This window comes from Haliaeetus leucocephalus, unplaced genomic scaffold (assembly GCF_000737465.1).
Source record: "Haliaeetus leucocephalus isolate CR32 unplaced genomic scaffold, Haliaeetus_leucocephalus-4.0 Scaffold162, whole genome shotgun sequence".
Classification (NCBI taxonomy): domain Eukaryota; kingdom Metazoa; phylum Chordata; class Aves; order Accipitriformes; family Accipitridae; genus Haliaeetus; species Haliaeetus leucocephalus.
The window spans coordinates 12,410,721-12,436,238 of record NW_010972598.1 but is presented as its reverse complement, the minus strand read 5'-3'; the positions used below and the strand labels follow the sequence as shown (position 1 = coordinate 12,436,238).

General features: G+C 52.0%; 1 protein-coding gene across 6 annotated transcripts in view; it reads left to right on the top strand.

Moving 5' to 3' along the window:
* Positions 1-24,607, top strand: part of BIN3 (bridging integrator 3) — a 40,118-nt gene extending 15,511 nt beyond the window's left edge. For 2 of the 6 annotated variants that reach the window (XM_010562799.1, XM_010562797.1), the window contains exons 3-9: positions 1,915-1,955; positions 2,574-2,635; positions 6,673-6,809; positions 7,155-7,195; positions 16,795-16,936; positions 18,869-19,003; positions 24,425-24,607. In XM_010562799.1, coding sequence (XP_010561101.1) covers positions 1,915-1,955; positions 2,574-2,635; positions 6,673-6,809; positions 7,155-7,195; positions 16,795-16,936; positions 18,869-19,003; positions 24,425-24,571 — 705 coding nt within the window. In that variant the 3' untranslated portion in view covers positions 24,572-24,607. Of the gene's footprint in view, positions 1-1,914; positions 1,956-2,573; positions 2,636-6,672; positions 6,810-7,154; positions 7,196-7,751; positions 8,031-16,284; positions 16,372-16,794; positions 16,937-18,868; positions 19,004-19,143; positions 21,382-24,424 lie in introns of those variants that run through there. The other 4 variants (XR_774068.1, XM_010562798.1, XM_010562800.1 and 1 more) reach the window with 4 other exon arrangements.
* The last annotated feature ends 911 nt before the right edge of the window (positions 24,608-25,518 follow it).

Here is a 25,518-nt window from a genome sequence, read left to right as displayed (position 1 = left end):
AGGCAGTGATGCCTTTTGCTCGGCTCCGCTCATTGCACAGTAATGGGGGAATCGAACAGCAAAAAGGAAGGGGCAGATACCGTGAATCTTTGCAGGTAATTTCATTTCATGGCCAAAACCTCCGGTTCTCGGAGGCACTGATTGCTGAGCAGACACAAGGACGAGCCTCCCGAACGTGGAGAGGGCCAGAGCTCCATGCCAGGGAAAGCACACCACCAGCCTTCAAAGGACATATTTTTGAGTCGTGCCCGACCCTCTCTGGTTTGCAACCAAAACAATTCACACATAAGGCATATAAATAGAGCGCAATACTCCCTGGTTATTTTAGCAGCCGGAACAGCCATAGAAATCGAGGGTGATTTTTACTATGTGCTGGTTACCTGACCTCCAGGCACCAGCTGCTGCGGATTTCTGCAGAACTGTGAACCAGGCAGAAGTCGTGTGAGCTGCCCCCACACTGCTCCATGCCTGTTCTCCAGCGACCATTTTTAGCAGCACGAAAGGGAGTTGGAGCTCGGTGGAGGTTTTTCATCGGCAGGGTGAGCCAGCATGCATCCCCCGGATGGTGGGAGCTGATGGTGTGGACAGCTGTCCACTGGGGATGGGGCTGAAACTCGGCACGCTCGCCGCGCCGGTCACCGGCTGCCTTCAGATCAGGCTCGTCGCATCGCTGCGGAGTTCCAGTGTATCTGAAAGCGCAGACCAAAAAGATATTTAGAAAAGGAGGTTTCAAGAAAACCGGGATTACTGGGCTCCGTCTTAAAATACTGGTCTTTTAATAGCAGTATTGATTGAAAAGCAAATGTCCCTATTAAGCGTTCTGGTTTCACATAATGCTGTTACATCAAGCCTGGGTTTGAAATCCTGAGGACAGCATGAAGATTTGGAACAAACCTTTGGATCCTTCTAGTCGTGGCTGCTTGCAACAGTTAGCATTTCCTTAATAGCATGGTAGCTTGACAACACAAATGAACCCAGTTTTGATCCCATGACAACAAAAGCGCATGTATTTACTCTTGGCTGGTCAGTTGAAATCCATTTGCTTATTTGGTCGACGAGGTGTGGAATGACTGTTTAAGTGTGTGTTAAAACAGTCAGCATGGAAGGAAAGTTCCTTAAAATATCTTGTATCACTGGAGACTTGCTGCCAGATAGCAAGTAGGAGGAAGCAGTCATTGATGTAGCATTGGGAGAAGGCTGTTCTTTAGCTCTGCGCTCTTCACCAGCCCAGGTTTCTCCTCCCTTTGCGAGGTGTCGCAGTCCGCTTGGACAGCTGCTCCAGCTGAAGTATTTCATCGGAGGGAGCTATTGCAGGAATAAGGAGCGTAGCAAGGGGGCAAATATTATGGAGACTGGAGGGCTCAGTGTTGGCTTAAGGGGTTTGCGGGGAGAAAAACCATCCTGTTGAGGATGGGGAAGGAGAGAGCGGCTGGATGGGGGTCTGGCAGCCAGCCATGGGCAGACCCACCGCAGGGCTCCTTTACAGCACGCTGCTGGAGGAGAAGCAGCTCCTCAGCTTCTGGGACGATCGTGCCTCTGGAAGAGAAAACGGGCTCGTCCCCCGCCAGCACCGAGCCGAGCTGTGGGCGCCTGTGTCAGTGCGTGCTAAGTTGCGATCTCTCTGCTTTTAAGGCATTCCCGTTTACTCTGTCAGCTTCCAATTCATGTGCTGGAGCACATCCTTGGAATGAGCTGACGCAGTTGGTGGCAGTGTCTTTTGCTCTGAGAGAGTCTAGAGGAAAAAACCCCAAGACTTCATTTACTTTTGAAGTGTAACTCCCATTATAGCTGCAGCTTATGCTTGCCTGGGTTCACGTAGGCATTTCCTGAGGACAAGTTTCCCTGCACAGGTAGTTGCCACTCCAGGCTCTGCTGCAGTACCTTTGAGCTGATTTCCATCTCTTCTTTCCACAGGTGGAGAGAGACTTTGAAAGGGAATATGGAAAGCTTCAGCAGTAAGTATCAACCACACTGGTAAAACAGGAACAGTAGCATACTTCTCTGTTGTGCCCTCTTACTGCACCTTCCCAGGAAATTTTAGCCAGTTATGCTCTTCCCAGCAAATCGCTCACTGCCCTGTAATTTCTAGTTCTTCAGAGTTTCTCTGGTGGCTGGGTGTTCAAAGGTGTCCTAAGAAGTATTTGCAGTGGGGTTGAGGTTTGCAGATTATGGCAGCTCTAAAGTAAAGAGTGTAAAATTGCCAGAAAACTGTGGGGTTACCGAACAGCTCAACACCTCTGAGGACAAATATTGGTTTTACCGTACTGACTGTGTCGCATAAGCTCACACTTATCATCTGGAAGCATTTGGCTTTACCATTTGTGGTAAGTGTGAGGACTTAAGAAAATATGTGACTTTGAATAAGAGATCACAAACTTGAAAAGGTTGAAAACCATGTGAAAACAACCAGAAAAGGTTGAGCAGCACTGAACTTCATAGAGCCTTGCCTGGATATTTTTAACTCATAACAGAAGCCAGCATATTCAGCCCGTAAATGATTTGTTGCACGTATGATACACTTGGGTTTGTTTCTTTCCAAGATTCAGACTTTGCCTTGTTCTCCCATCTTTCAGATTGGAAGATCAGACCAAAAAACTTCAGAAGGATATGAAGAAAAGCACAGATGCAGACTTGGGTATGTAACTGTAGGATACATAGACTGTGAACTTGGCCACAAAGAGATGAAGTGACTTTCTCAAGATCACATGAGTAATCTGTGACAAGTCTGGAAAACAAATCTAGATCTCAGTCCCACTCAGTTTGCTTAGTTACAAGGCCATCTGCATGAGGGCTGCTGAGCAGTATCTCAACCGAGGGAACAGAAAGTATGTTACGGACTTAGTCGCTATCTCTTGAGCTGTGGCTTGCTGTGTGGCCTTGGACAAGTCACTTTCTTTGCCTCAGTTTCTGCAGCTGAAAAAAAGGAGTAATTATTCCAGTTCTCATGTTCGACAGGCAGGAGCAGTCTCCAGCTGAGCCTATTGTGTCGAGCAGTGCATATTCACCTACTTCAGTCGAGGGCATCTTATGCAATCTGAAGCCCAAGGAAGGTGGGACGAGGCTTTGGGGGGGTCTGCAGAGCACCACGTAGGCATTGCTGTACGTGTTCCGCGTACGAACTGCTGACCTAGCAGCTCTCATTCAGGAATAACCCTGCTCGTTCCCTTGGTGGCTGCTTGCCTTGGCTTGACCTCGTGGCAGTGGGCGATGTAGGAAGCAATAAACAAGTCATCTCTGCGTGTACCGCCGCAGCTGCCTGCTGCTGCCTGCGCGGGGTGACATCTGCCCTGCAGGTGTCCTGTCCCAAGGCACGGCAGCCCCTGCCCGCTCCATTCATAGCTTCTCTAGTAGGAAACCAGTGTGACCGCACCACGTGGCGCGGGCTTTAAACGAAGATGGGAGAGAGGAGATGGAGCGATCTGGTGGAGGGGAGCTGGGAGAAGTGGATTCGGTGGATGCCGGTTATTGAACCGAGCAGGGCAGCCTGCAGAAACATGCAGCAAAGAGCTGTTTTAAACACAGATGGCTTTTCTCAGCATGTGGTTTGGAGTAGTCCCTATTTGTACCGGGCCCCCACAGCTCCGGAGCCAAGGCAGATGCACCAGCGCAAACAGGTGTGGGCTGGACTGGTCCAACACTCATCTCGTGGGAGTTTGGTTCACAGAGGGGCAGGGGAGTGGGAAGGAGCCCCACCGGGCCCTTTGCCAGCGGGAGGGCTGGCAAATTTGGGGCTTCCCATGATACAGGCTCTCACCTGTGTGTATGTGTGTGTGCATGCTTGGATATTGCCAGACATAAACACGGATCCCGGCTCTTGCCTGCGCTCTCCCACTGTTCCCAGCACAGTGCTGGCACATGCGCGTGCTTGCACAGGGAGAGTGGTGGGAAAGGCACCAGTAACCAGTGCTGCCAGGACTTCTTTCCAGGGTGAAAACTGCCCTTTCTGGGGACTCTGGTCATTGTCAGGGATCCTTGGTAAGTTTTTCCTTGTTAAGGATTCCCCTCCCCTCCCTTGCAGTGGGCGTTGTTTATATGGAGCATTTCAAGTCCCAGAGGAGCTGTGGGAGGACTTTCTTTTTCCGTTCTGCTACATGGCAGAGTCACAAATGAGCCTTGGCCAGATCCAGTAAGATCTGATTTCTCATTTAAAGGCATGAAATCATGAGTGTAAGGGAAGATTTTGAATGTGGTCTGGTGAGGGATGGGTGAAGGAAAAGGAGGTAGATCGGATCGAGCACTGAAGACTGCTTTCCTCACCTGGCAGTGCCCATTCCCGAGGGGAGATAGCTGTGCGTGCTCAGCCAACATCCAGCCCCCATATCCGACAAGGATGGCAGTGTATCAGCGTTGTTGTGTCCTCCTGAGTGTCTTATTTCTTCCACTGTACCTCTGTGCCGAGGGGGTTGATTATTCACTGCCTGCAAACACTCCCTAGCAAACTGGACCTGGTGGTTTGAGTCTCCACCTTCTGCCAAAAAAGACTCAGCTCAGAACAAGACCGATTCCTCAGTCTGCACGAAAATGTTCCTGCAAGGCTCGGCCACTGCCCTGCCAGCTGCAGCAGCATGGCTGGGAACAGGGTATGGGTTATTAGCAGTGCTCTCTGTACTGTGGCAGAAGATCACTAACCCCCTTCCCCGCCCTCTTTCCAAACAAAATACGATCTTAAGGAACAGGAGGATGTTCTCTAATGGGAGACGAAAGCTCTCCTTTTGAACTGAGGTGCAGGTGGATCACCGTGGCTCAGTTTTGCTCTCTGGAGCGTGCCTGGCTGTTCTCCACTACTTTTATCATGATTCAAACAAGCAGTGGCTCTCTAAAATCACTGCCTTTAATTGGAGTCGCATCCCTCATGCTTTATGAGCGAAGTGCAGTACAGACCCTCCTGAAGCCCACCCCGAGGGGCAGGCGATGCTCTCCTCTCCTCTCCCACGTCAGCAGTGTGCCTGTTGAGTTTGAAGAGGGGGCTCACCATCGGGCACGTGGAGATGGGACCGGGGGATGCCCTCCCCAGCTCCCGGCTCCCTGCACACCAGTGGGGACACAGCATGTGCCGGGGTCCGCAAAGCTGCCTCGAGAACCACGGAGCCCACCGTGGCTGCTTTTTCAGAGCCGTACAGGTGAGGTCGGTGATTCAGGGGAAGTGCCTGGCCCAAAGTCTTGCTGAATGTGCCTGAAAAACCCCAGATTCTGGCCTCCTGGCATGACCCTGCTGCTCGCAGCAGCTCCCCTTGCTACAGTACACTTTCAGTCCTCTCCTTATGAAGGGAAACTAATTTTTCTTCCAGCTGAAGGAGTTCTGCCATTCTTAACTCCATCCCATTTTGGCACAAATCCTTCCTCAGATGTGGTCACACATATGGATTATATCCCATCTGTTTAAAGGTTTAAATGCCTAAACCCTTAATGTTTGGATAATAGACGGATACGGTAGCTTTGTTATTCCGTAGTTAGCGTCTCGTTCAGCATTGAGCTTCCCAGCTATTTAGCTTCTGAGCTCTCTGTATAATTGTGTGTAACCTTTAAATCAGAATGTTTAACCCCTTGATTTATGATCTTAAGCCCCATTATTCAGATGACTTTAACTTTTAATATCTGAGTGAGTACAGTAGGAGTCTTTCCAAAGCTCATCTGTAGCACGGCTCAAGCATCTGGCTTTCTGATCTTAAACTGGAATAACTTCCAGCAACAGTGCTGACGAAAAAGAACATTTTTTTTTAGTACCCATGACTTTTTTTTTCTTCTTTATTCCCGTTTATATTGATGCTTGCCTTTTTATGAATCTTTTTTTCCATTCTGTACCTTAGCTATTTTCTTGCTCTTTTATAGTGGTCCCTGATTTAATTTTCCCTTTGAAGACCACGTGTTTGGATAGGAAGAGAGATGTGTCTGATGGAAAACAAGCAAAAGTGCTCAGCAAGACAGGAACTGAAGCCCGTCAGAGTGTGACCTGGTGTTTCTGGATTTCTTGGTGGCAGTCTCAGGGTCTGAAAAGACTTCAGCCTTTGCATTTTCCCCTGGCTTGTGGGGTTGGTCTCCACAGGCAGAAAATTTAGGCTCATTGAGGGAAAGTGCTTAGCCAGCTTGCGTCTCTGCTGCTTGTGTAGTGCCTATTTTGAGAGTAAAAGAGAAACCTTGTCTTCCAGTCCTGTCAGTCTGGTCCTTTTCCACCAGCACTAAATCCACTTCAAATATATATTTTTGTAAAGCCATTTGAAAGACTTAATGGACTGTGATTTTTCTCATTGTGGAAGAGCTGTAGTGAGACTAAGAGTGACACTTAATAGTCTGTCGAGAAAAGACATACAAAAAAACCACGTCTACATTTTTTTAAGAGAACAGTGCTTTTGTTAGTCTTGTATTATTTCTGGCAACATCACAAGCTGTACATTGGAGTGGTTCAGACTTACTTATATAAAAACAGTTCTCTGGGTGTTTACGTGAATGAATTGGTGGCTCTTCCCTTCTTTTCTCTCAACCACCAGTGAATGTCTCCTGGAAAGTTGTGCTAAACACCCCCTTGGTGGCTGAGGTCCCCGATTTTTGCCCATGGTCACCCTTTGCAGATGCAGGTGCCAGCCGTGGCAATGAGGGGTTGTGTGGCTGTCCCACCAGGCAGCCGCTGAGACCTGACCCTCTCTGCTTTCCTTTGCATGCTCCTGTTGCTCACAGCCATGTCCAAGTCGGCTGTCAAAATCTCTTCGGACCTGTTGTCTAACCCCTTGTGTGAACAGGAGCCCAGCTTTCTGGAGATGGTCACAGCCTTCGACACAGCGATGAAGAGGATGGACTCTTTCAACCAGGAGAAGGTGAATATGGGTTTGGCTGAAGAAGGGGAGACCAGGGTGTGCTGGGGTGCTGGTGGTATCTCGCCCTTCCAGACAGATCCTCCTTCCCTTTTTGTCATCATCTCCAAGATGCTTCCCACACGAGTTTCTCTATAATCTTACTCCTCTTCTGACTCTGGTTGTGCTGGGGATTTCAGCTCATCCGGAACACATGGGAGAAGTTTGCTATTTTTTGGTTAAGGGGCATTGTGGTTGTGCTCAGAAACCCACATCATTCTATGGTAGGCACCATGCAAACATGTGTCGTTGTGCAAACAGGCTTTTTCAACGAGCCTGACATATTATCATCCCTTTTGCTTTCAACAGGTGAATCAGATCCAAAAGACAGTCATAGAGCCTTTGAAAAAGTAAGTACCAACATCGTCTTATGAGCCATATCGAGTGTTTGTCATAACCGTGTACTTTAGGGATGTGTATCATCAAAAGAGATGTTGTCAGGTTAGAAATCAGCCCTTCCTAAAGAGGTTAGAGTTCACATCCCTGTGACAAAATGGCATCCTCCTTGCTTTACAGCTGGGGCATGGAGAGGTGGGATGGTTTAGCTGAGTCCATACTCTTGTTCTGTGGCAAGGGTGAAGACCGCTTGTGTCTTAGCCTGCCAGATGTCTTCAGCTGTATTCTAAAGAACACCTGAGATGAGTAATACTGAATGCATGAAAGCATTCAAGTTCTCTCCATTGATGCATTGGTTACTACCAACACTTTGCTCCAGCGGACAGAGAAAAATCGACTGGGGAGCTCCCCTGTGGGCAGCAGGCACAGACAGTGCCATCCAGCCCAGGGTGGTGAGTGGTAGGTTGTTTGAACAAAAGTTTCTTTCCTTTGGAAGTTTTCTAAATAAAAAAGTAGAAGCTTGCTTTTAGTGAAAGTTCTCTTGTGTTTATAAATAATGCATCCATGCAGGCAAGAAAGAGACGTTACAGAGCCATCGTAGCTAGACAGTGAGCAGGTGGGAATTATGGACAGAAAAACAGCAGAATCACCCATCCTGGGCTGGTAACTGATCCAGGACGGGATGTCTCAGACCCTGGAGAAAGTCTTGCAAAGCTCTGCAGGAAAAGCTTCAGACCATGCGTGGTCTGAAGGGCCAGCGTGGTGTGCACGTGGAGGGGAGCCCACTGCAGAGTCATGCCAAGAGCCACCCTGTCACCGGGAGGAGAGGTGGCAGGGAGCGTGCCGGAGCTGGACCTTGCTCCAAACTGTGCCCGTCCGCAGGTTGCATGGCTTGGAAATAAATTCTTATCGGAGAGTGAGAGCTGGAGCTGTTGACAGTATCGTTCTAGTAGCAGGTTTCCATATTTTCCTCCATTCCTTGCTAACTGGTGCCGTACGGTGCGTCAGTACTCGGTCATGCCTCGGTACCATGGCAATTTTGTCACCTAGGTCTCATCTGGTGCAGTTCCCCTCTGTCTGCACAATTTCCACTGGCGTTAGCAGCCATTACCAGTGTCACAGGCTGTACCCCCTGAATATTTAAGGAGTGCTTCAGTTGTTATACCAAATGTCTTCTGAAATCCTGAGATTTGCTATTTTGTTACAAGAACAGAGCAAGCGAGCGAAAATAAAATAAAATTACTTTAATATGACAGTAAGTGTTGCAAATTGCTGAATAACAATTTTAGTTTAGGTTTGACACAGGGTGTTGTTTTTTTTAAGTTGTTGTTTCTGCCCAGATCTGAGAGTAAAATCTCATATACCACTTAGTGCATGAGGTTACAGTGTGTTTCTATCTGGGGCGTGTTTGGTGACTCAAGTTTTACCTTGGTCATCTATCCATGACCAGAAATTATTGATTATTTAGGGAAAAGAAAAATGAAGAAAGAAAGAAAGAAAGAAAAAAAAAATCCCAGGCTTGTGCTGTGGAATTGTGTTGCTTATTATCTAGATTGTCCTCATGAAAGATACATTAACTTTTTCTTCCAGCATTCTGTTAAAATTGGAAGAAGGGCTTGTGTCTCTGAAATCTTTATGGTTTTTTTCCCCAAGTTGTGTTAGTTGATGAAATGAAAGATAATACCCTTCCCTGCAAACCTTGCCTTGTGTTTTAAACCCTGGGCAGTGTACGGGGCTGTTAATTAAAGACAATAAAGCCATTTCCACGTCACCGACGTCTTATTCTGCATTTATGCAGTGTTTAGCTGCTGGTCTAGATGCTGTTGTAGCACAGACAGTACAGAAGGGGAAGAACCCTTTCCTGTTGCTTTAGGTTTGAGGCAGCTATGCAAGATCACGTTATATTATTCCTGTTGTAGGGACACATTGGGGAAATAGCAGTCTTGCAGGACATGGGGTCAGTTAGTTTGTTCCTCCTTGGCACCAGCACAGTGCCCGGGAATGCATCTCCTAAGGTGTAACGCTCAACTCACTGGTTATCAGTCCAGTCCTGTGTTTACTTCAGCATCCTGGCTGCTTTCCAGTCTTGGCAATTCTCTCAAACTTCCTAAATTTCCATTGAACTTGAATATGGTATTTTTTCCCTTCCTGCCCTTTGGCACCTGCAAACAGTTGCTGTGTGCTCTTAAACAGCTTATGTTTCATGCTCGGAGAGGCTGCATCTCCATGCCGAGCAAAAAATGTTTCTTTCGTTCCCTCTTTCTGACTCTCCGCAAGTGTAGGTACGTTCATGGCCGAGTCGTGCAGCCAGGAACATTTCTAAGGAGCCCAAGGGTCCATTTTGAGGCTAATGAGATGCAGGAGAGAAATGCAGAGCTTGCATCTTGCCTTGTCCTGCTGGCAGATAAAGCCCAGCAACATTTCTAGGATAAAAGTTTCAGATTAATGAAAGCTGCCTTGAGGAGCTCTTCTTATTTCCAGTTAGGTATTGCTTCCCCTCGCAGAGACAGTCCTCCCTAGCCTCTCCCAAACTTGCTTTGACCTAGAAAAAGGCTTTTGCTACAACAGCTGCACTTTATTACATCTTCACTGGTGGTCTTTTATAGTTTATTAGCCAAAGAAACAGATAAATATAATCCAGGCAATTATCATTAGTGGTAATATATTGTAATCAGAGGCACATGTGCAGTAAAATCTCCATTCAGTTGTCCAGGGATAGTAGGTTTCAGACAAATATTGGAGAATTTGTTAAACCACGTAGAAGAAAGCAGTAGTAGATTTAGAGGGGGGTGGAGGCTCGTATTGTTTAAATCCTTCTGCTTCTGGGGATGTAGGGTTATTCAGAGTTTTGCTTTTTGAGCCCCAAGAAGCTCTTGGCTGGGAATCACTCATTTAACTTCAGGGAAGGAGCAAAGCTCTAGTGAGAATGTTGCATATTTCAACATGTGGGTTGGGCAAGGAGCTGGAGTGGCTGGGAAAGGTCAGGAGGGATCTGCTCTCCTCTTTGGGAGATGCCTGCATAAATTCACACCAGACTGGCGGATTTGGGGCAAGGGGGGAGAAAAACAGCTGGTTTTTACTTCACGCTTCCAGTTCTTCACTCAGGCTCGGGTGAGCAGCGAGGTGTATTGGCGGGATTGGTGATAGACTGTGTAGTGTCATCATAGTATTACATATTGTGTGTCAGTATTTAAGGAAGGAAGCAGCTTAAATAAGCCAGGTGGTTTGGAGATTCACGGGCTTTAATGCCTTTCACGTTTGGAGCCGATTTTCAGTGCCGCAGGGTCTCGATTTAACAAACTCGAGCTGTCTGAACCTCTCTGAGCGTCGGGATGTCCTGGTCATGGTGGCACGGTACCATCCCCTCGGCTCGGAGCGCGGTCCTGTTCCTGCAGCCGAAACCGAGGGGCTGCTGCAGGACCCAGAGAGGCTTTGGCAGGGGGACACAACGGGTGCCGTCAGCCGGGGCTTGGGTGTCAGCACAGCGGCAGGTCCCAGAGGTGCGATCCGGGAGCCGTTCGCAGCAGATTGATGTATAAAATCAATCAATCAGGGTTGTATGTCAGCAAATATCTGCTGGTGATAGCAACCGGTGCTTGGCATCCATGGAGCGGAGGTTCTTCTTTTTCTTCTTCTTCTTCTTTTTTCTTCTTCTTCCCATAACCCTGCCATTAACGTGAACTCCCGAGCTGGATTTCCTCCCCGGCAGCCGAAGCAGATAACCGGCCATGAGCAGCCCCAGGGGTGCCGGGGACCGGAAGCAGGAAAAGCCGCTTTCATGTCCTTAACGAGCCCCTAATGAGGATTTCGTGCACAAAGCTAGCCACATGGCTGCCTGGCCCCCTCCCGCCGCGCGCGGGGCGCTCAGCCTAATCCCCAGCTCGCTGCTTTTTTGTACCGTCGTCTTCGTTTCTGTTCCTTTTCGCTCTAGTCGGAAGGGCTGGTTTTAATTTCCCCCTTCCTGGTGGGTGGATGGGCCCACGACGGACGTGTGGGCACGGGCTGAGGAATGGCAGGCATCCCCCAACATAGCCCAGATGCTTCGGCCTCGCGCTGAGCCATCCTTGTGCCTCTCCAAACTTCCTCCTCGTCTCATCCACCGTCGCTTTCTTTTGCATCTGATGCTCCCCAGCTCTGGTATTCCTTTTTCTCCTCTCCGGTGCCAGCCGTAGATCCTGTCCGCTTCCTTTGGCTTTCGTTATCCAAGCCGTTGTCCCTAAAATAATGCCGCAGGGAAGAGCGCACGTGCATGCTGGCCCGGTCCAGCTCACAGGGCTGCCAACAAGTCCTTGAGACACTGACAAATGGGGAGAAATAAAGATTTTACCGTCATTTTTCCCTGTGCCAAAGCCCTAGCACCTCTTTCTCATTGCTGACACTACAAATGGGGGCTGGAGGAAGGCGCAGGGCGAGCAGAGGGGATGCATTGGGGCGGGCGGCAGGGACAGAGAGGAAGAGGAGAAGACGGGCTGGTTGGGGACCTTGCTGCAGGCGGGGAGGTGACAGGATGGTCCCGCTCCTCGAGCATCCCCGCAATGAGCCGCTCGCTGGCTTGCCAGCAGCCTTCCACCAGAGAGGGAGAGAAGTTTTCAATTTTCAAGCACCAGACTTGTCAGCTAGGCTGACTAACGAACGAATCTGGCAGTGATGGGAATCCTGGTGGCACTTTTATCTTCCGTGGCAGTGTCTATCCAGCCCTGTCCTTTAATTACGGGAAGCTGATGGGAGGCTGGCGTGGAGACGAGGTGGCAACATGATTTATAATTCAGAGAATCGGGTGATTTATATTTTTTTTCCAAGGCTAAACTGTCATCCTAAGAGGAGTTCACCGGTACGTTCCCCCTCTCCCCCCGCAGCAGCGGGGAGACAGTAATTTGTATTTTCTTTTAGTTATCCCTGCGTATCTCCCCTCACCTGCTCCTCTTAAGCTGCCTGTACTGTAATCCCCTCTCAGCAGCCTTGCCTAAAAAGTGACAGGGAACAACGGCAGCTTATTCTGCAAGCTGCTTTTGTGGCGGGGGCTCTAATGCCCCGTGCTGCTGTTTTACCTTCACTCCTGCTCTGTGCTTTTAGCACCGTACCCACCAAATTTTCTTTAAGTCGGCTTCAATTTTCTTTGCTTTGTATTAAAAAAGAAAGTATCAAGTAACAGAGGGCGGTCCTGGGGATTTGAGAGTGGTTACGGCTGTCAGACCCTCTCATCCCCTACAAAAGCAGGGTCTGGGTGGAGCGTACGAAGGAGGATGGTGATGGGCTTATCAAGAAATAGCCACATCTGCTATAGGGCTTTTCATCTGTGCTTCTCGGAGCCCTTTGCAGCAGGAGGAATCGTTGCCCTTGCTCCGTGTGCAGGGGGCATGGAAGGGTGAAATGACCAGGGTTTGCTTGTGAGGCTTCCCTGGTCCTGCTAAAATGCTAAAATTCTGGGTTTAGTTGTTCAGACTTCATTTCCAGAGTGGCTGATACTGTTTGGGTGTTGCTTACCACCCATGGCACTAACGAAAGTCCTCGTCCCTTGTCTGCTGGCACCACAGCTGCCAGGAGGGTTTGCAATACTTAGCCAAAGGCTTCGGAACACATTTGAGATCCTCGTAGGGTTGTTCTTGCAGGGCCTGGGAGACTGAGGGATGTGTTTGTGGATGGCAGCAGCTTCGGGAGGCTCTGTAGATGGCCTTTGTGCCAGGCTTTCCACAGGGAGCATTTGTAAATAACATGCATGAGATATTTGTGAAGACACTGGGATGACGTGAAATGCAGTAGTTTATTAAGTCATCGGAATAACTTGGCAGTGGTGGGAGCCCCTATCACCCTTCACGGGTGTTTACCACCCCTGGCACTTGGCTTGAGATCGTATTTCTGTACACACAGGGAGAAAAAAAATGGGCAGGGCTTCAATGTGGGTAAGAAACCCTCTTCTCTCTGAACTCCAGGGGAATTTCAGAGCTGCTGGGTTAATATGGAATTCATACGGAGTAATTCCTTCAGGAGCCAGAGGCAGCTTCGCCTCAATCCAGATCAGTCCAAGGAAGGAGCATCCTTCCCTGCTTGAGCTAAGCTAATCCTGCGTGAAAATTAAACCAGGTGACTCACAGGGAGAGCTCGGTCGGCACGGGAAGAGCTCGGTTGGCACACTGGTGGGGTCTGGAGGAGCCACGGCTGGCCCGGTCCTTTCTGCTGGTGCTGGCGGTGAAGGACCACCGCACCGAGACAACCTCAGCTGCCACGTGGGGTTTTGCAAGTGACTTCTTGGAAATCTCCACGCCGCTTCGCTTCTCGGCTGCGGCTGCTCAGCAAAAACTCAAGTGGGTTTCAACTTTGCTGCTCACAGCCCTTGAAACCCCTTGAGCATCTCGGGGGGTGGTTCGAGCCCCTCGCGCGCATCCCTCAGCAACCCATCGCTTAACGCTGATGTTTTCCAGCACCCAGGCTGGAGCTCGGGACACCCAGAGCCGGGCGGCCGTGCCCAGCACGGCTGCGGATCCGGGGAGCCAGTTTGGTGCATTGTGTTAATGGCAGCTTGTGGAGCTGAGCCGCCCCTCCCTCTCTCTGAAATGCAGCGTATAATCTATGCATTAAAAGTCCTTGTGAGACAGTAGTTGCTGTGCCTACACAGTAACAGCCTCTTCAGATCCAGCGCTGTAGATATTTTTTTAAAGTGCTGCTGGAGTACAGTGTCCTTCCATTACGGGCTGCAAAATCACACTAAGTTGATACTAGGAACAAAAAGGGGGGGGGGAAAAAAAATCAAGCCTTATTCCTTTTTGAAACCAGATTTAACTTCAAAGTAAATGGAAACTGTGTCGCTGATCGTCTTCTGTGTTCTCACTTGCTGCGTTTCTGAGCTAAAGGGTTCACTCTTCCCCTGCGGTAGCGAGTTTGTAAGATGTAAATGGCTGCGTGCTAATTCTCTGGTGTCTCATGGCTCTTCTAATGTACGAGCACCGTGGAAGTACTGAGCATGAGAGAGTGGGGAAGAGAAAGGGCTAAAAAGCTGGGCCATCAGAAAAACGCCGTTGAAAAACTAGTGTTGGGTACCAGCACAAGGCTTAGCATTTTTGAGGCATCTTCTTGATAAGCGTTTTCCAAGAGTTGATAGATGCGCGGGCAATGACGGCCACATCCAGGCCACGCTGGTGGCTTGGCAGCCCTGGAGGGGACGGCCACGGCTTAGCATTTGGTGCGCAGCCTCCCTGCAGACCAGAGAAGGGAGGATTTCCCAGCCCCGGGCCATCTCCTCCGATGTTTCCCAGGCCCAGAGGCACATGGTGGAGGAGCAGCGTGTTGCGGAGGAGCAGCCCCTATAGTCCTTAGTGAGCTGCAACTTGCTCCTGCCCTGCTTTCGGGTGCGACGCAGAGAGGCAAGAGGCTGTGTGTCATTACCAAACCTCCCCCCATCAGGGATATAACACGAAAATAAAGCCGAGAGCCGCTGGCCTGACGGGAACCTTCCTTTCCATTGCCAGCTCATTAATAATTGGGAGAAATTTCTGCAGAAGCTGCAACCGCAAGCTGCTGACATTAAGTGTGCGCCGTTGGCAAAGAACGTCTGTGCTTTTATACCGAGGAGACCTCCCAGCCTGGGTACCCCCTTCCCTTCCTCCTTGCGGTCCTTACTGCCCATCCTTATTTCCCTAGCCCTCTCACGGCGTATTTTTGGACCTTATGTAGAGGGAGGAGGTATTTTAGCAGCAGCCCAGAGCCCGGGAGATGGTGCATCTACGCTTGGAGCCCGGCGCAGCCAGGACGTGTAAGGCACCGCGGCATTTAAATATAATGGGGAGCCGTGTGTGAAGGTTACCATAAAAAGCAATGTCAGGGCAGCAGCATCTGATCCGCGCGCGGGCAGCTGGGCGGCAGGGTGACGCTGGGCGAGCTCCCTGATGACTTTTGCAGGTTGCTCCTCATGCCACGGCCCCAGCTGCAATAGTCTCTCGCGATAGTCTCGGTCAAGAGGGAGAATATCACGGTGATGAGCAGATGAGAGCCGTGCACTCACCGGCCCTGGTTATCCTCGGCCAGCAGGATTGCAAGAACACATCCCCGGTTCACCATCTCAGCGAGGGACGCTTGAACACAAATGCTTGAACACAAATATTTCCCCTTCCCCCTCGCTTATGGCATTTGCCCTTTGCAAATGGGTAAGGCTCAGGGACAAAAGCTTTGCCTCTACACCCGCTGGTCCGGCACATTAGCACCCTCCGGGGCGAGCACGGCAGCGGAAAATGAGGTTTTAATAGGGGATGGAGCGGCTGTGCAGGACTGCGAACGCCCGTGGTTTTGTTTGAACCCGAATGTTTCTGTATTAGCCCTGCATCTGATTACATCTAAAGCAAATTACAGTCGTAAAGTGAGATTTGTGTTTTTCTTTTTTGCTAATGTGCCCCCCAGCCTGGATTATAGGAGGTTGGTTTTTTTCAATTTAAAGAGATGGGAAAGCTGTTTGCTTGCCTCTCGGAAGTGAAAATCATCACCAGGCTGTTCAGACACATTTTTCACGACCGGTTCCTGACCTTGGCCCCCCAAAATGACCCTATAATTTATGGAGGTTAAATTAATATATCTGGAGGTAGTGTGACCCATTTCATACGAACCTATAGCCCAGCACCGGCGCAGTCCCCACCAGTATAACTTGATTTACTGAAATTTGGGAGACAAGAGCAATGCTCCAGTTTCTGGCTTTCCCTCTTCTGTCGTGTTCAAAAATATTCTCTCTTGTCTTTGCCGTCAGATGTTCATGTTTCCTCAATTTGTAACACATTTTAATAATATGAATCTTCCTGTAGCCTGGCTAATTGTTGGCTGCTGTTAATCCTTCTGTGTGGGGTACAGAGCTGCTCTTCAGCTGGGCAAGCCTTGCTGTACAGCAGGCTGGGGTTTGCAACCCCAGAAATTGCCCGAAAAAGCAAAGTTTGCTATGGTTCAGATTTATTTTGCACTTCATATTTATTTTTTCCTGGACTTTTGATTCAGGTCCTCCGCCTGCTCATTCCCTTTCCAAATGTGGGGAAATAACACATTAGCTAACTCTGTATGGGGGAAAAGTTGTTTATTTTTCTCTCTTTGGTTTGCTCGGTGGAGTTAACAGCTTTGTTTTCTGCAGCAGCAGCTTCCGTCCCCCGTCCCAGATAAGGCAGCTCTCCATGTTCTTGAATACAGCAGCTGGAAGAGAGGAGGAAAACTGTTAAAAATAAAGAACTAATGGTAAAAGCATAAGGGCTGGCAGGAGAAGTCAGAAGCAGGTTGGGACCTTCAAAGTACTTTTACCAGGCTTTGCAAAATTGGCTCGATTTTTATTATTATTATTTAAAAACACACCCTTCGACACATGAATTGACCTTCACAAAAATCCCCAAGTATGTGCTTCTAGCTCTCCTCTCAAACATTGTACCCTGGCAAGGCTTTGCAAATCTTTATATATAACTTAATCCTTTCTTCCAGTCTCCTGGAAGACTGCAATGAAAGCTTTTATGTTTGGAACGGGCTTTGTTTAAACCCCTGGGTATTTTTGGTCTGAATCCTGAATTATTTGGGGACTTTCAGCTGGGGAGATTGCCTTGGATGCTGCATCCGACCAAGATATCCCACCCAAAACCCCTTCCCATCCTTTCACCAGGTTCAGCAGCGTGTTTCCCAGCCTGAACATGGCAGTGAAGAGACGGGAGCAAACACTGCAGGACTACAAGCGCCTCCAGTCCAAGGTGGAGAAATACGAGGAGAAGGAGAGGACCGGGCCTGTCCTCGCCAAGCTGCACCAGGTACCAAGATGCTCACAGACCCAAAACCCAAGCAGGGTCACCGGGAAAACTTGGGAAGAGCTTTTCTCTTGGCGTTTGACATTCATGCCAAGCCCCCGTGAAAGAAAACATTTTGGAAGGATGTCTTTTATCGTTGTAAAATTGCCATGTAGGGCGCTTGATAACAGAAATGTGAATTGGAGCGCTCAGCAAAGGGAAAGAGCCAGTTTTCCAAAACCAAAAAAAATAAATGAAAATAAAAGCCACGAGAGCTGGGGATGCTCAGAGGAGCAGCTAGCGCTGAAGTTGAAGCACGGGGGCTTTTCCCCGACCTCCGTGTCTGAGCAAGCAGCTGGATGGGAAAAGGGGAAGATCAGAGCGTTTCAAGGCTTTATGTTTGCCACCTGTTACAAAAATTCGTCTTGGAAAATTGCAGTAATTGGTTAACAGGAAGCTTTGCCAGATTCTTTTCTCTCTCCCAAATTTTAGCGAAATCATGATTTTTTTTTTTAAATTAAATCTACACCAGCATTTCTCCCCAAATCTGTCGCTCCTGCAGAACATTACTTGATCCTTGAAGAAACAGTTGACTTTCTCGGCGTCAAAGAACATGTATTTTCTGATGACTTTCCGCACAAAAATTAAGTTTTGTGTTAAAGAATAGCCCTATCAGCCTTAACAAAAGAGACCTCCGATTTAATAGTAAGCAGCTTACTTCGCTTAGCCTCGGTGACTAAAGCTGTGGCTGGAAAAATGTGAATGCTTTTGTCCTGGTGATTAAGCAGGTTTTAGTTATTTAATTTTTTTCCCTTAATGAACTTCTGTGTGATCTAATTCCCCCCAAAAAAAGATCTTAACTAAACACTGCATGAGCTTAAATGCCTGCAGGAACCTTAAGCAATCCCGAACCCAGGGCATCCGAGAGGTCCACAGATTTGATGGAAAAATAGCGTAATCTCATCCAGGTATTTTTATTGAGCTGCAAATTTGCATCTTCCCTTCAGAGCTGTTTGCTCAAAGTCTTCTGCTGTTTGTTGCCCCATGTGAACTCCACCCCGGGAGTTTACATGCTCCTTGTATCATGGCAGACAATGAATTTGCTCATTTGCCTCTCAGACCTACTTAAGCCTGATATGATTTAAGGCTTTGTCCATACCATCCCTCCGGCGTGCTGTCCCAGGGAGCGGGACCGGCGCCGTGGCTGGGCTCGGCTTGCCGGCTTTCTCCCACATCCCCCTCCCGTCGGAATGGCACCCGGATTAAGTGGCAGACTTGAACCGGTCTAATATTTCACAGCCCACCCCCTCCTGCCCTTTTCCACACCATCTCAGAGACATTTCCCTTTCTCCCCACGCTTCTGTTTAAAGAAGCCAGTTGGACGCGCTGAGCTGAAGGTCACGGGTGAAAATGACGGTGGGGGCAGGATCCTGTGGCGATGCTCTCAGGAATCGCAAGGCGAGGGGACGTGGATGTGGCCGGGGATGTCCTCCAGCCTGACTGAGCTTTGGGGCTGATTTTTGCCCCCGTTTTTCTGAAGGGGAGAAGACCAGCTGGCTCATGATCTCTGCAGTAGCCTCTCTAGGTGTCCCATGGCTTTCCCCATGGTCCAGGGTCAGAGCGTGGGTCCCACCAGGCTCCATTAGCTCGTCACTTGGGTCCCACCAGGCTCCATTAGCTGGTCACTTGGGTCCCACCAGGCTCCGTTAGCTGGTCACTTGGGTTCCACCAGGCTGCATTAACTGGTCACTTGGGTCCCACCAGGCTCCGTTAGCTAGTTGCATGGGTCCCACCAGGCTCCACCGGATGGTCGTATGGGTCCCCATTAGCTGGTTGCTGGTTGTCCTCGGGTTAAAGCAGAGCAGTCCACTGGCCTGGGGTGGCCTCTGTGCAGGTCTGCCCAAGGGAAGGGCATTTTCCCAGATGTCTGACTCCCCATCCTCTCTCCTTTCCCAGGCCCGCGAAGAGCTGAGGCCGGTGAAGGAGGACTTTGAAGCCAAAAACAAGCAGCTCCTGGAGGAAATGCCCAAGTTTTATAGCAGCCGCATCGATTACTTCAAACCCAGCTTTGAGTCGCTGGTCCGGGCGCAGGTGAGATGCTGTCCCCCGTCTACCAGGCACTGCCAGGAGTCCCTTTGGTGGGCATCCTCGCTGCAGAGCATCCGGGGTCCCGCCTGGGTGTGAATGGCTCTTTGGGCAAGGCACCTTCTCGAGCTGAATATTATACACAGGTAACACACAGTACCTCCAGCAATTTAATTACCAAGTGGTGACAGGGCACGGGGAGCAGTGGTGGGACACTGGGCAGGTAACCATCAGACCTTGTCCTGGCAGAAGAGTGTGTTGGCATCTGCCAGTACCTGTGGTGATGTGGTGGTGGCTGTCGGATAGAAAGGACAGCTGGAGGTGAGTTTTCTCTGGTTTATATGGGTCTGCCTCGTATCAGGGACACTCCGGGTACATACATGATGTCTTGTGCCACGAGGTTGCCTGTGTAATGCGGTTCAAGCCCTGGTTATAGATTAGCTGCTGGCATTTGATGGCTTTATTTATCTGGGTATGTCATCACTTTGCATTTGTAGTCATGAGCTCAGGGTTGGATCTTGTTTGAGATTATGACATGCTCAGGGCTCATCTTAAGGGTCTCTTCTAGCTCTTGGTAACAGAACCGGTGTGTGCTGGCAGAGATAGAGGCGGCTGCTGTGTAATCTCCACACCAAGGATTTGCAGGAAGGGGTGGCCTAAATAAACCACAGCCTGCTTTAATTTCCATCCTCCAGCTTCCTTCTGTGACTTGCTGCCGCTCCTCCTCCGTCTTCCTTCTCCTCTCGCCCTTTTCTTTAGGCTGGAGAGGAACTTTATCGGGATCTAATCTAGCTTTGAACTTCTGGCATCTCGGGCGTACGTCGTGCCCTGGATCACGGGGTGGTCCAGCACCAGGAGGTGGGCGAAACCACGTGCTGCTCCTTGCGTGGGCGTTTTCCTACGGTATTTTTTTGGAAGGGAATTGCTGCAGTGACACAGGTGCGGTGGGGTGGCTGCAAGGAGGTGCAAAGAGCACGTGTTTCATCTCACCTCCGACTTGGGGGGGCCTCTCCGCAGAGCTGCCAGCAAGTTGTCTGCAGGCTGATTCACCTACCAGATGGTGCCGATGCACCCTGCCGCCGCCTCAGTGGGTGCTGGGGATGCTGTTCTTGCTGTTCCCTTAGCAATCGGGCGCGCGGGGCTCCCTGTTCCCAGCCATCGCAGCCGAAATAACCAGACTCCCTGGAGCCACCGCAAAGTCTCGCTGGCCCTTCCCCCCTGCAAACCCTCTCCGGCCGCTCGCTGTGGGTGGGTTGTTTGGACGAGACCTTGAAACCCAAATGTCACCTGCCCTGTCTGGGTGTTTGTGATCCGCTGGCAGTTTCCTTAGAGAGCAGCTTTGCCCCTCTGTCCTTGGCCACGATGTCCCTCGCTCTGCTCGTGCTGGCTCCCGGCTGCCAGCTGGCTCCTGCCTCGGCTCGTCGGGAGCTCGGGGGGGAGCAATGGGCTCGGGGCACCGGGAGATGCAGGGTGCTGTTGCCGGGGCTGTTTGTTTGCAAGACTCTCCATTCCTACCCTCTTCTTCCTTGGGAATCCTCTGTTTTGTTTCTTGGCTGCCTGCCCTGCCTCTCTTCAGGTGAGGATTTTTGTTAGGAAAGGCGAGTGAGATCGCGTTTTTGATACCCAAGAGGCAGCGTCATAACAAAGCTGATGCAGCTCCTGTAGGCTAGACTAAAGCTGGTCCCAGATGGATGCTAAAGCATGTCACATCCCGCCCTCCCCGCCGACCTAGATGGGAGCCGCATTCCTCTTCCCCAGCGCTGGCTGCATCCTTCCACCCCCCTGGGAGGGATGCACCGGCACTACGGCAACTCCACTGCCGGGAGGAGAGCTCGGCATTCCCCTGTTGCCTCCTTTGTGCCGAGGCTGGGCTCAGGCCATCTGCCCCCTGCCCTTTCAGGAGCTCTTGCTGGGGGGGCTGCGCAGCGTTTCCCCCATTCCAGGTGGCTGAAATAAAAAAGAAAAGGGAAGTGACTTGCCCAAGGTAACTTAATGAGTCAGTGGCGAGCCAGGAATAGCACCCAGGAGCCCTGACTCACTGCAGTGGCTGCTCACCTGCAGGGACCTGGGCAGGGGAGGGCAGCCGGGGCGGGGGCTGCTGCGGTGATGCCAGGAGCATCCCCATCCCAACATCCCAGGTCTGAGCTGGCGATGGGAGGCATGTGATCAGGGATGGGGCTGTGCTGCTGCCCCAGGCCAGCCCCATTCATCCTGCTGCTGCTTCCCGGGTTCTCTCTCCTTCCATGTCTCAATGAGCTTATTTAGCATCTCGGGGGGGTTTCGTGTTACTCGGTGGAATTTCTATTTTTCAGCCTCTTCTGCGGGTACCTCTAGGAGCGATGGTTGGCTGATGGGGTTTGAGCGCACATCCCTCAGGGAAAGGGGCAAACGGGGACTGGGAGGCTGGTGTCGGCTCTGCCTTTGGCTGTGGGTGGCCGGTGGCTGGCACCATGCCGGGGGCTGTGACTCTGGGGTTCCTTGTCCCCAGGTCAAACCCACCATTCAAAGGTGGACCTGGGTGCAAAATCGTGTAGTTTTTCCCTTTTTTTTGGCCCTGGAGAAAGCAGGGTGGGGTTAAAGTGAGACAAGCATGTGACAAGTGGCACCGGCCAGCGTGACGATGAGCCATGAACGGACCTCCTGACTTGCTGGGAACAAGCTGTGCCATGGCAAAGGGAAAGACCCCGCTTCAAACCAGCTCTGGAGCAGCAGCTTTATGGCTTTGACCCAACAAGACCCTCCAAGACCTTCTCGCCGGGCGGCTGGATTCCCATGGCACAGTTTGGCTGTGGGCCCTGGTGCCGGGTGTCTCCTGACGGCATGACATGCCCCGAGCTCGCAGGGGCTGTAACATTCAACACCAAATACTTCTGTCCACCCACGTGCCTGGGCCAAGCCAACGGAGGCAAATATTTCCCTGGCTGGGGACTTTGAAGTGGCCACATGAAGATGAAAGGGGGAGATTTGGAGCTCTATCACTGGTGCGAGTGTGTGAACAACACTTCCTTCCCGCCTTGCACTTTGTTTTCCAGCTAGAAAACATGATACTCCTCTGGTTTTTAATGAAATGGGGAAAAAGATGGGGCTTACGAGGCAGGACTGTCCATGGGGCAGGGCTATGGGCTGCTGCCGTCCAGCTCTGGCAGCGACCCCGGGCTTTTGTTTTGTGTAGGGCTGACATAAACACAAACCGCTGCTGCCCGGCTGTGGCATTGTAAACGCGATCTATAGAAAATCAGGAGAACACGGTGTCCCGAAACAGAATTAGTTCAAGACAGGTGGACTCGGGGCCGTTGGCTCGGTCTCAAAGGCGAGTTGGAGATGGGATTTGGTGGGATGGGGACGGAGCATATGGTATCCATAGCTGGAAAAGTACTGGGCTGCAGGCAGGCGCGGGGCTGCCGGCAGCGGGTACCGCGACAGTGACTGTGGGTCGAGCTGCCTGCGGTGCTGTGAGTCCCCGCTGCTGGAGCTGTCAATGCTCATCGATCTGGGGTGCATCCCCTCCCCAGGGACCCCCCCTATAGAGACAGTGATGCTCTTCACCCATATTTCAACGGGAGAAAAGCATGAGGGGATCAATGCCTGTGGGATCTTGTTGATAAAGCACAGGAGACTTGGATGGCGATGCACGCTAACACCCCAGATGACTGCCTGCTGGTTAGGCACTGGGTCCTACTGGGGGAGAAGAGCATCCCCAAGGAGAGCCGCTGGGCCCTGGGGACCCGTGGTCTCCCGCAGGAAGGGCTCAATGGCTGCGGTACGTGGGTGGTGGTGGGGGCAGCGACCGAAATATTTGCTCTGCCTTGCTCATTCAATACAGAGGAGATGCTGCTGTGGATGCTGGCATGCCCAGGGGCTCGGGGGGGGCAATCCTTGGTGGGGGGCAGCAGCTCCCCCGGCTGCACACAGCTGCCTCCGGCCCTGCCACCCCGGGGAAATTCGTTTCAACAACGCTGGCGCCTTTTCTGTGCCAGAATTGGCAGCGCCGCTTGGCCGTATGTGAATGAACCGAGCCCGTCTGACCCCGGGCTGGGGACGAGGGACACGGAGGGCTGCTCTGGTGCCCGGCTTCACAGTTCTCCATCCAGGGACCGTGCTCACCCGTGGCATTGCCAAGGGATTGTGGTGGTGGTGGGGGGTGTTTTCGGCACGCTCAGCTCAGGGCAGCATCTCTTGCTTGCATGGGACGGGGGCTGCAGCCGGCAGGCAGGATGCTTTGGGGTGACCTGGCTGCAGGGCCAAGGTTTGGTGGAGGGGGCTGCAATGGAGCAGGGGGGGGCTAAGGGGAGGGTTCATGCCCGCATGCCTGCCTGCTTGGCCCTGCTGCTGTGAAGAGGGGTTCATTAGTCACTGTGTAAATGAGCATTGATGCTGAATCACCCAGCGCCCACTGCGTGGGGAGACCTGGCCCTGGAGCAGCCCCCGCTGCACCCCGGTGGACCCAGGGGAAGGTGGGGGGAATGCAGGCAGCTGGCAAAGGCATGCAGGTCCCCAGCAGCTCCCCTCGGCCCTACCCAAAATAAGCAACATTTTTGAGCAAGATTAGGGGAACTGGTCTCCATGGAGACTGTGCGTGTCTCCGCACCAGCGCTACTGGAGATGCTGGGGCCAGTCCACCGAGCCTCGCCTGTGCCCCTCTGCGAAATGGGGGCAACGCTGGCATTGTCCAGCCCGGCGGGCCAGTGCTTCCCTCCCCATCAGAACTGGGGGGATGCCCAGGCCAGGCATCCCCATCGCCCTCCTCCCGTGGGGCACAGCACCCCTCCGAGCCGGGGGGCCTGACTCTGCCACCCTGTCTGCAGGCAGGGCTCGCTGCCAGCCCCTGCCGGGCACCGCGGCTCTCTCTTCGGTGCCATCTGCCTGCGCTTGACCCACTGGCTCCCACTCCGGGAAGCGCTGCTCGTTGCCGGAGTTAATTGGCGGTGCTAATTAGCACATTATTAAAACACCACCACACCCCCCAGCTTTATGCAGGGTATGGTGCTGCCAGGCGTGATGCTCGCCATGCTCGCAGTGTCCCTGCCCGGGGAGCAGGGACCTGTTGAAGGACCAAGCAATACAGGTGGGTGGCTCGTCCCGGTGCCGGTGACACCGGTGACAAGCAGGGGACAGTCCGGCTGTGGCACGGGGTCGGTGGCTGCGCGGCAGCGCCGGGTGCCGGCAGCAGCCCCGTGTGCGCAGCTCCCCAGATGGGAAGCGAGCAGAGAAGGGCAGCGTGTTATTAAAATGTGTTGAGTTGTAATAATCTAAGGGGGTGGTATTAACACATGGGAGGAAGCTATTTTAGAAACAGAAATGCTAAGGCGAGGGGCTGGCTCGGGCAGCGTCGCACCTCTTGGCTCCCATGGTGGGGTGGGGAAGGAGACCCCCAATATCCTGCCCCACTCGCCCCCATCTTTATCCCATCCGTCCCCCCCCCAACAGATCGTCTACTACACGGAGATGCACAAGATCTTCGGGGACCTGACGGCACAAATCGACCGGCCCGGCTTGAGCGATGAGCAGCGGGAGCGGGAGAACGATGCCAAGCTGAGCGAGCTGCGGGCTTTGTCCATCGTGGCCGACGACTAAGCAGATACTGGTGATGGGGAAGGGGCTGGGGATCCCCCCCCCCAGGCTCCCACAACCGGGGGCTGCTCCCCACCTCCTCCCTCCCAGGGATGGACTCGGGGGGGGGGGGGGCTTTAGCTGCTGGCTGCTCCCTTTGCCCCCATGGCTCTGCCCTCTTGCCAGGACAAGGTATTGCCTAGGGCCAGGGTGGGGGGCACAGCAGGGCTCCCCCCTCCCCAGTCAGCTTGTTGTCTCTGCCCCCCCTGCAGCCAGGCTTTGCCTTAAAAAGGGGTTTGCGGTGGAGCAAGGAGGCGAAAATGGGGAGCGGGCTGGGTGCTGCTGGCCGATCCCAGACCCCAGCTCGACGCTGCACCTTCACGCAGCTGTGTTGGCCCAGCACACCCCAGGTCCAGATCCGGCCCAGGCTCCTTGCCTTTGTGGCAGGAGGATGGGACCACTCCTGCGGCTGCTGCTGGGCCATTCATTTTGTGCCTTAGGAGCCCAGTAGCCCCCCCCCGGGGGAGGGTAAAAGCATTCACATCCCATTTTTTGAGGCATGGGGAGAGGGTGACGAAAGGGCTGCGGTTCCCGTGCCGAGCATCAAGTGATGCCGCACTCTGAATCTGCCAAACGGTGCAAAGTGCCTCTGTGCCACAGCTGGGGGGGTCACATCTGCACAGCGATGGGTGCAGGGGTGCCCAGACCCCAGGGCAGGGGGATGCAAAAGGGAAATGCAACCCAGCCGGGAGTAAACCCAGGGAAAACTGGAGCGGGGGGGGGTCCCTACAGCCAGACCTGACCGTAGCCTGGCGGGGGAGGGGTGGGGGGAGAGGGGACGGGGGCTCTGCCCTTCTCTAATAAAAGTTTTTGGTAGAGCAGCGCCGCGCCGGGGTCTGTGTCGCCCTCTGCCGCCACCCGACAGCCACTGCCGCGGGTGGGGGGGAACCCACGGAGGAGGGGATGCTCCC